General features: G+C 31.0%; 1 protein-coding gene across 1 annotated transcript in view; it reads left to right on the top strand.

Moving 5' to 3' along the window:
- Positions 1-11,051, top strand: part of LOC106459414 (tyrosine-protein phosphatase 10D-like) — a 70,498-nt gene that overhangs the window by 36,299 nt on the left and 23,148 nt on the right. The window contains exons 4-12 of the mRNA XM_013919034.2: positions 2,245-2,494; positions 2,824-3,105; positions 3,867-4,151; positions 4,553-4,828; positions 5,485-5,585; positions 6,494-6,662; positions 8,595-8,855; positions 9,183-9,326; positions 10,051-10,176. Of these exons, the coding sequence (XP_013774488.1) occupies positions 2,245-2,494; positions 2,824-3,105; positions 3,867-4,151; positions 4,553-4,828; positions 5,485-5,585; positions 6,494-6,662; positions 8,595-8,855; positions 9,183-9,326; positions 10,051-10,176 (1,894 nt within the window). The remainder of the gene's footprint in view (positions 1-2,244; positions 2,495-2,823; positions 3,106-3,866; positions 4,152-4,552; positions 4,829-5,484; positions 5,586-6,493; positions 6,663-8,594; positions 8,856-9,182; positions 9,327-10,050; positions 10,177-11,051) is intronic.

The following is an 11,051-nucleotide window of genomic DNA, read 5'->3' as shown; positions in this document are numbered from 1 at the left end:
CACTGCTAAATTAGGGACGGCTAGCGCAGATAGCCCTCATGTAGCTTTGCGCGAAATTCCAAAACAAACAAACAATTACAAATGAAACTTTTAGCATTCCATTGTACAATAAAAACTTATTATCAAGTGTAAGATCATCATAACTGGCTTAGATGGTACATTTAGTTGGTCACAAGAAATATCAATAGTATTTAAACATTTTGCTATAGCTTTGACAATGATTTTAATCCTCATTGTTTTTCTTTCTGTTTGTGCCCATTTAAGATTTTATTTACACCCTCCACAGGCCACACTGTGATTACTATAACAATTACAGTACATTTCCCAAATTCATGCTCTCCCTCACACTTAGTACACCTTTTACTCTTACAGTACAAGCTGTAGTTATATGCCTGAATCCTAGGCATTTAAAACATCTTGGAAGATGGGAAATAAATGCCCCAGTTTGAAAGGTGAAAATTACTATTGTACTAGGTATTTTTCTGATCTTTTTTAGTTTTACGTTCTATATTTTTGCAAACACCATGATACTGATACAGTGATAGTACGTTTGTTTATAATTATAGTTTGACGGAAACTACATTCCTAATATCATTTTTTAATCCAAATAGCTAACTTTATAGGATTTACTTTTCCTATTTATTTGTCTTTCATCTTCATTTTAATTATCAGAGCAGCAAATTGCACTTTGTCTGCTATTTTTCTTTTGTTCTTTTCTGATACAGTTGCTTCACTTACATCACTTTTTCATTTTTCTTTTTCTTCTTTGCCACTTCAGTTCAGCTACCTATTAGTATTACTCTATGCAGTTATAATTTGCATTTATTTCACTCTCCATCATTCTCATTTCTGCAAATGTCATAATGTTCAGCTACCTGTTAGCATTACTCTATCCAGTTATCATTTGCATTTATTTCACTCTCCTTCATAGACATTTTGTCATCTGTCATAATTTTCCATCAGGTCTCAGCTGAACTGAGTTTTCCTGATGCCTGACTAATTCAATATCTGCAACAAAGAGACAACAATCTTCTTTTGCTATAAAACGATACTAATCTTATCTGAAAAAATGACCCATTGTTTTTGTAGGTTTAAGCTCCTTGATTTCTCTCCCAGTTCTTCTTTTTTCAAATCCAAAACAAATTCTACTCAGTTCTACTCATGATTCAAATAATCTGCTAGTCTTGTGAAATATGTTTTATGTCATTCAAATCATTTCTTAAATTTTCAAAGAAAATCTAGTCATTGAGCAACTTGCTCTTTATATGATGTCAAATCTCTCTTTAGCCAACAAAAATAAATCTAAATTATAAAACAAATATATATTTCAACAGTATTTGTAGATAAGAAATGTATGGATACAAAGCTTTTAATTAAATAAACTGAACAACTGATTTCACAGTTATCGGACGCCTGGATGTGTTAATCTCTTGTATAGTCTGTTAGGTCTACAATAAAACAAATATCATAATTTAAGAAGTTGAACACTTGGTTTCACAAATACTGTCTGTCAGAAGTCTGGTTATGTTAATACTGGTACAATTGATTAGTCTGTAGTAGAATGATAGTAAACCTCAACCCTTTCTTCCATTCATGGCTAATAAATAAGAATGAGGGCTCTCTAGTTGTTGGAGAAATGAGTTGGGTTGTATGAAAGTGCAAAAATCAGTGAGATAACAAAAAATATTATAAACACTATTTTTCTCTGAATGTTTTTTCACTGATTTTGTAACATATATGTGCTGTATATGCTCTCTCCCTCTGGTGGGTCAGGAATAAGTTTACAGGTTTACAACAATAACATCTGGGGTTGGATTTCTCACAGTGGACAGAGCGAAGGTAGCCCATTGTGTAGATTTGCATGAAAAAAAAACCCCATATATATATATATATTCATAAACATTGAAGAAAGATAAAATAAATGCTAAAATAAGACACAAAGATGTGACATTACTATATGCTATGTAGAAGAGATGATAGTACATGTTTACTTCTACTGATTCCAGCCAAGGTCTGTCTTATTTCAATCAAGATCACATAAATTCTACTTATACAGAAATTTACACATATAAATCTGACATAATTTACAGTTGAAATATTTTAAAATCATCTTGTGTAATAGAGAATAAACTTCCCTTTCTTCTGACAAAAAATTTATTTGGAGTGCAAAATATTAAAATGTGTTATTAAGTTATAAGTAGTTTTGCTTTATATATTCATTTTTAAACTTGTTCTTGTCTTTAGTTATGTATAGCAGTAGAAATTGAGCTAGCATTTCCTTGGGAGGTAGAAGAGTTTCAAGATGGGCTGTTTCAATTGAACTATTTGCCACCTAGAGGTTATCCTGCAACAAACTTCACATTCGTTGCTGAAGAAGCAGCTGGTGGTATTGTGATAAGTGATGCTCAACCTGGAACAGAATATACCTTTTATTTGTATTATACTAATTCATCTTTTGTCAGCTGGTTGTTATGGTCATCTATTATAACAACAGGTATGCTACTTGAGCCAAAATATCTTTACCTATTTAGTGATTCATAAAATAATTGATTTAAGAATGATGTGTCACACGTTATTCAGTTACATATAGCAAATAAAATGCTGTTCAACATATCTATTATGTGTGTAGAATCAAGCAGTGTGTAGTCAACTTTAAGTGAATGATGTATTTTGATAAAATAAATTGAAGTAATAACAATTCTAGTTTCAATTAAAATATAATTCTGTAAAAATCTCCAGATTATATTTATAGTGTAGTAGTTTTGGAATTTGTTGAAAAGACAACTTTATAATCTCAAAAAAGAAATTACATGAATGTTACAGAACCAGATCCTCCCACTAGTTTATCTGTTAAGCCTTTTTCGGGGAAAATAGTCGACCTCACCTGGGCTCCACCAGCAGATGGAGGATATAGTGGCTATCAAATGACTATCATTCCATTGTCTGAGCAGGATACTACCCGAATACGCAACATTCAACTTGATAAGGACCCTACTCCTTTCAGATTAAGAGATCTTACTCCTGGTGGCACATATGAAATTCAACTTTATTCTGTGTTCAAGAATCGTGAATCATCAATATTTGTTGCTACCAACTTTACAACAAGCAAGTATACAAAATTTTCAGAGAGAAAATACTAATATAGTACTATATAGTGTGTTTATCTATGGAAAAAAATGTCATGGGTTTCATTACCTAGAGAATAGTGATCATACCCTTATGAAAGTCAGGACCATCTTTCTATTTTTTCTCTCATTTTTCAGTACTTGTGCATGCTTGTTCATATTTTTTATTCCATAAAATGTTTGCTATCGTCATTTGTTTTTTATTTTATTTATTTGTTCAGGCCTGCAGTCTAGATTTTTTTGTGAAAACTGTTACTATGCATTTATAAGTTTTCTTCTATATTAATTTAATTTGCAGAACTTATGATTGAAAGTAAAGAAAAATATATATAACAATATTTCGACCACATTATATCTGCCACATATAGTGATGAAGTCTTTTGACCCCTTGTTGATTTTCAGAAATGTATGCAAGTCCTGAGAATTAAACTTACAAAGTTTTACTTAATAAGTCACCAAAGAATGAAACCCTTTTTGATTCAATTTTCACCGTTATTAAATATTATCAAGCCACATGTTAATTTGGTTTTAGCATAATTAAATGCTTATAAAAGTAAAATGCAAAATGAAGATATTAAACTAAAAATATACTTTTATAGTTTTCAACTGAAATGAGGAAAATATAAGCTGTTATCTAGAAATCTTATATATATTGCATGAGCAATTAACTGGGGGCTTGTATTATAAATCCAGGCCTAGTGAATCAACTTGAGAAGGTAATTTAGAAATTTATGTTCACAGAACCAAGTACGCCTGGAAGGTTCATTGTATGGTTTAGAAATGAAACCACTCTTTTGGTGCTTTGGCAACCTCCATATCCATCAGGAATCTTTGATCAGTATCGTGTTAGCATCAAACCTGATGATGCTGTGCAAGCAGTGTTATATGTAGATAAAGAAGGTGAGCCACCTGGGCCAGCACAGGCAGCTTTTAATGGACTTGTTCCCGGAAGAGCTTACAACATCTCAGTTCAGACTGTTAGTGAAAGTGAAATCAGTGCCCCAACAGAGGCTGAGTACCGAACAGGTACGTATTAAAATGTTTGGTAGACATATGATATGTAATAAAAACATCCACATGAACAATTCAACTTGTTTATACATCTGTCACTCAGATTGTTCAATGTAATAGCAACTGTTGTATATCAGTTTTAATTTTTGAAAGATTTTGTAAGTTACAGCTAGCATAACATAGAAATTAGACCCAAAAAGCAAGTCAGTAATAACTTATTTTATTCTTCTGGTAAAATAATTAGATAATAATTATTTAATTGTTAAATTATTTTTTATGTGAGTAACATTGATTATAAATCCATTATATACTTTTCAAATAATACTGTCAGATCATAAGATCATGTAGTGCATACATTGTTAATGACATTATATGTATATATCTATCTATATATATATTATTAATTTTCTTATTAGTTCCCCTTCCACCCACGAATGTGACATTTGACTCAAAAACGCTGACACCATACTCTATTGATGTTTTATGGTCTCCTCCAAAATCATTGTCAGAATTTGATCGCTATCAAATTTCCATGGGTTTAAGAACTGCTATAAGGCATGTTGTTAAGAAGGAAGAAGAGAGAATGGCTTCATTTGATAATGGATTAGAACCTGGCAAAACATATGAAATTGATGTGAAGACTGTTAGTGGTACAGTTGCAAGTTGGCCAATTATGACCAATGTCACCACAAGTAAGATCAAGTTTAATTATTTCCACCGAATGTTTGTTGCTTATTAGTTAATGACAAAATAAATGAGCTTGTGGGTGAACCAAAGGAGTAGAATACTGCAGTGTTATATTTTTGTAGTTAGTCAATATGGGAATCTTCAAACAATCTCTATACATGAATAAATGGACTAGTAGCATAATCAGTTGATAATTTAGTTTTTCATTTTTACTGTATTGCATGTGTTATTCCTGATACTGTTCTGTATAAAGTAGATTTAGAATTTGAAGGAATGTTTAAAAAACCAGAAGATTTTCTGTTCTCTTAATATACATTTGTTTCTAATCACAAAGTCCTTCAGTGTTTTGTCTAGCTTTAGCGTACTTTAGATACTACTTCATGGTTTAATAACAATAAGTTTCTTCAGAAGAATACTTAGAAATTTAAAAACTTAAATAACTTAACAAAATATTGAAAACCTACAGAATATCACAATGGTCAATACCAAAGGAATTTTTGAATGATTATGTGTAGATACATATATACAGCCTTATCAAGAGAGATTACATTTTATATTTCTTTTATTTTCTGATACATTTTGTGTAAAGTAATTCCAGTTATTGTCTTGTTATCTTTATGTCTTAATTCAACATTGAATTTTGATTTATTTTAATCTGTAGGGCCATTACCTGTTGTAGGATTAAGCACAATGTTAGGAAAACCTGGAGAAATTGTAATAGAATGGGAGGTAAACAATAACAGTACTCAAGATTCCTTTCTTGTAAGTGTTCTGGTTGTTTTGATTCTTATTTATGATGCCTTTCTCAGTCATAAGTTAGAATTAGTGCTGAGAAGTATATAAAATATTTCTGTTAATTGTTTCATTTGATAAACAGTGCTAGAAATGTTTTATAGAGAACACTTGTATCCATAATTTGTCATTTTTGCATTTTGATTTCTCAAGGTTTGAAAGTTTTACTAAACAACAAAAATATAGTGTATTGTAAAGATCGTATAGGTAGAAAATCAGATACAAGTACATACAACAGTATATATTTCTGTCTTCACTCAGATAACGAAATCATGCTCTGCTCCTCCTTATTTTTGGAACAAAAAGTTATTCCCTGGATAACAAGGCAGAAATTTAAAGTTATGAACATTAAGTAACATACTGATGTACATATGACCATGTACTATAGCTATCACAACAAAAACTTTAATGCTACCTTGTGTTTAACTGTGAAAATTGTATAATTCTATTCACTCTAATGAAATGTAAGCTGGCATATCTACATCAAACTCAAGAGAAATCATAACTAAATGATGGAGGAAAAGGTACATGAATATGGACATAATAATAATAATAATTAACATTACTTGGCCTTATTTTCAACAAATATGTAAATGAACCAGCCCAACAAAAGAACACTACAACAATATATTTTTGGTGAGATTTAGATTGTTTCTAAATGTCCTCTAAAACTACCCTTAATGTTTAGCCTAGTAGTTCTTGTTAGTTTAGTGCATCTACTAAAAAAGCTACTTTGATTAATTTTTGGAGTCTATACCTTAAACATCAAAAGTTACTTTGGGTTTTGTAATGAAAACAGATTTGTACTTTATTCTTGCTCATTTACTGATCATTTGTAGTTTACCAATTTGTTACTAAATCATTTACTAATAATATAGCTCAAATACCAAGAACTTGAGGCCTTTAATAGTGACGGAAGTGTTGAAGTTATTCAAGAGATGCGGTACCGTGTGACCAATCTACTGTCTGGGAGAAATTACTCTATTAGTGTTGTTGCTGTGAGTAAAGGTGTTCATAGTGAAGTCAGCCTTGTTTATCAAGCTACAAGTGAGTTATATATTATTACCAAGAAATCTGTTTCAAATACAAAGTGTTTAGACATAAATGCAAGGTTGAATTTATGTGATATGTACTTGTAATAGAAATCATGCTATGTAAGAAAAGATCTTTGTAGGTTTTAAATTCTTAAACCCATAATGTTTTGTGCATTCTGCCAGAATTATTTTCAATATTTCCTAATAATTATCACTATACTTTATAAAATTTCAATTTTCTTAATTTTGTTTTTGCCCTTCAGCATCAGGGGTACCCACATGAAGCTTTGTTGAGTAAATAGCCTCAAACCTCACTTGTTGAACATTTGGTGATAGAATGGTGTGTGGCAAAATGGTCTCGAATGCTAGTTTGTTTGTTAATGCCCATTGATGCTGTCTTTGCAAGAAACTTCAGCAGGTCATAGTGGGTAAAGGAAGTCCAGTTAAAATACCTCGACTGTCTCTGAGTAGCTGTTTTCTTTGCAATTTGTGCTTTGATGTACTCATTGATGGCAGTGATGAGAGTGTTATGTATATCTTCTGTAAACAGAACTCTAAAACATTTGAGAGGCATTGAGTTATCATTACTGTCAGTGTGTACACAAGGATCATGTCTATTCTTTGGCAACAATTCAAAGTCATTACTTGTGGCTGACCTATTTTGCAGATCTACCTCAGCCCCATCGTTATCTCTGGCTCTGGTAGAGCATGTAGATCTAGGAGGTGGATCAGGTCTAGTTGGGGCTCAATTTCATGGTCTGTTTGTACCACTAGATCCTGGTTGGGGTGATATTTTGCAGAACTACCTCAGCCCCATCGTTATCTCTGGCTCTGGTAGAGCATGTAGATTTAGGAGGTGGATCAGGTCTAGTTGGGGCTCAATTTCATGGTCTGTTTGTACCACTAGATCCTAGTTGGGGTGATGCCCCCATCTGATCAGCTGATTGGAAAGCATTAGAGCTTGGTCTCAATGACTGTTCTGAGTCACTTTCATCATTAGAGTCTCTTACAAAGTCAAATTCAAGATCAGAATCACTATTGTCATCACTCCCTCCATCATCTGACTAATTGAGCAGACTCATTGCTTGCCCAGCAGTACAACATTTCAGTGGCCTCTTTTCACTCACCATCTTTGTTTTACAATTGATGTAAACAAATTGTTTGACTTCACAAGAAAATGTTAAAAACATCGGTCTCAAACACAACTTGTTGATCTGAAATTAGTTTTAAAAGAAACGAAAATGCTTCACGGAACTTCCGGTATATGTATAAAAGGAGGATAACAACATGGATTGTAATTTTCAGCCAAAGAGACATAAATGTTATCAGATGCTGTCACTGTCTGATGTGTAAATTGGGATTTTCACCCAGACATTGGCAACATCTGCTTAGGTTTAAGGAGTTAATACAGTTTGACATGTATTTGAATTTAGTTTCTTTATGTTCATCATATGAGATTAATTGGTTGTTGAGTTATCTATTTTTGTAAATATTATTTATTATATATAAATAAATTGACAACACAACAAAGTTAAAAGTGCACAATAATTTAGGAAAAAATGGTACCAGAACTCTAAATGTTTCAACAATACTACTCCACCATCATCAGAAACTTTTAACATTACAGTGTTTTTAGTTTTTGTATTTGTACACAAATACTTATGTACAGTATTCAACTTTATTTCTCTTTGCATTTCTTGTGATTGAATTCTTATTAGCACTTAGATTAGTTTCATGTTCTATCTTAACTATTTGTTAGGCTTTAAGCATTTTGTAATTGAACTATCAAAATGCAGTTTAGTTTGATTTTTTTATCCTTGTTTATACTATCTCTGTAAAAATCATAACATCCATGATCATTCTTTGAAAAAAAAATTATATTATATAATATTATTATATTACTTATATTATATTATAACTGATTTTTCTTAATTCCTAATTGCAGTGCCTGCATCACCTGTAATTGAACTTCTAGAGCCACTTAGTGCAGGATTTAATGTTTCCTGGAAATCTGATGTTACTAGTCGTCAAGACTCGTACATAGTTGTTTACAGTCGTAACGACACTGGTCACAAAGAAGAAGAGACTACCAGTAATCATTGGCTAGTTCTGAGCAACTTGTATCCTGGTGCTACATACAATATTAAAGTCTATGCTCTGAGTTATGGGCTGAAAAGTGAACCTCACTCTTACTTTCAGACTGTTTGTAAGTACTACTAAAAGTTACCAGAGAATCTATCAGAAAATACAAGACTTGAAAGGAACATTTGACAATTTATTATTATCTTAAAATATGTTAGTTGATTATATAGAAGTGCTCCTATTGTTTCAGAATTAAATGATAAGTGTAAAGTTTTTTGTCTCTTCACAAAGATATTAATGTCTTGTAAAGCTTGTCTGTGTTCTACTATATTTGTTTGCTTTTAAAGAATATTAAGGTAAGAATGTATATCTCATAACATAAAAATTTTCTGTTTGTTTTATGAAATGATTATAATCTTACATAACATGTATATAAATTGAAACTTCTTAGATCCTAAGCCACCAGAAAAACTGCAAATTGTAAAAGCCAATAATTCTACTATGATTTTGACATGGAAAGCTCCATCAAACTCTCTAGTTGATCACTACACTGTCCGTTACAGACCAGTTGATTCTAGTTTTTGGAGAGAAATAGGTATGCATAAATAATTTATAACACCATGTACAGTTTGCAGTATAATTATAATTTATCTATCAAATAAATGAATGTATATTGATTATGGTTTTATAGAGAGCTTGACTTTGAGCTTGGGTAACATCTTATCGTTATATTATTACATTGAGTATCTCATTCATACAAGTTTGTTTGTTGCTAAAAAAAATTGTCTGTTTCATAACACTGTATTGTTTGTTATGAACCAGCTTCATGTAACATGTAAATGAATATTAGATTGGATTTGTTACATATTTAAAAAATATATGTTGTAAAAGTATAAGAATGTTTGAACCGAAGCGTAACTGACAGGTGAGTATTGTGAAACAATTCTTCCTTTAGCCAGTGATTTTAGGCTAATATCAGAGTCTTAGATTACTTTTGTATTTTCTATAGAACTCCTATTAGTATTAGGAAGTAGCACTATAAGAGTATTGCTGCATAAAAAAGGAAGTGGGTGGGATGAATAATTTATACATTATGTAATTTAAGCAGTTTCATGTCTTGTACTCTTTAGGTTTTTTGTGAAAAAAAAATGTTCTTTTTTCAGAAAAAAAATTTGCCCTATTTTGCAGGTTTTAAAAATATTTTATTTTAGCTCATTTTCTTGTTATGGGATAAAGGTATATTTGAAAGCAAAATCTTATGGATTGCACTTTACTGAAAGGTTTTGATTGAGCAAAGACCTTTTTTTCTTTAATTTCAGGAATTGTAAATACCACTTCTTGTGAAATACGAAATTTAGTAGCTGGAGAACATTATATTATAAGAGTTACTTCTGTCAGTAACCGTGTTGAAAGCAAAGCTGTAAGGGAAATGGAACAGTCTGTCTGTAAGTTAAGAATTTTTGTTAGCATTTCTACTAATTGATGATAAAAAAGTGACAAAACAAAGTTACCATCAGGAATGGAAAGACTTGACTAGGATAATAAATATGGGCAGTTAAATTGAAAGAATTGAGCACACTGTGTGTATAGATTTGGTTTGATAATACCTAAGATTTGAAGGAAATAAGCAAAATGGAATTAAAATTAATATTATTATTATTATTAGAAATTACTTGTAACATTTAAGCTTACTAATATCCAATTAAAGGTGTATAATTCTAACTTAAAGATGGATGAAAGAAGAAAAGGATTAAAATAAAAATAATTTGCATAGTCTAATTATGGTTTGGATAGTGAAGATATATTTCATTCTATTCTTATATACCTAGCATTTTAAGTTGGTAAAATAATATATTGTGATATATAAAACAAAAATAATGGAAATTCATTAACACAATTTTTTGAAATTTTAATAAAATTAATATATATATAAGCTAACAAATAATATCTTTATCATTCAAGCTTATTTATTTTCATAAATTCATAACATTTTAAAGGGACATAAATGAGCTTATTAGCCCATTAAGGATGTCCCTTCCAGTTCCAAACTATATCCATCCCTTAGTACTCATGTATTCATCCAATCTTTTATTGAACTCCATTAAATATTCTGCTTCCACCACCTCATTCCAAAAGCCAGTCACCCTGTCTGAAAAGTAATACTGTTTAAGCTGTAGACGAATCCTTTGCTGCCAAAATTTGAATTTATGACTCCTTGTCCTATTGTTTTCACTGCTAAACACACAAAAAAAGTTTGATGGATCTGTATTATCAAGACCTTAATAATCTTAAACACCTCAATCAAATCCCCTTTGACCCT

Source organism: Limulus polyphemus, unplaced genomic scaffold (genome assembly GCF_000517525.1).
Source record: "Limulus polyphemus unplaced genomic scaffold, Limulus_polyphemus-2.1.2 Scaffold605, whole genome shotgun sequence".
NCBI lineage: Eukaryota > Metazoa > Arthropoda > Merostomata > Xiphosura > Limulidae > Limulus > Limulus polyphemus.
This window is presented reverse-complemented; position numbering and strand designations above follow the sequence as displayed.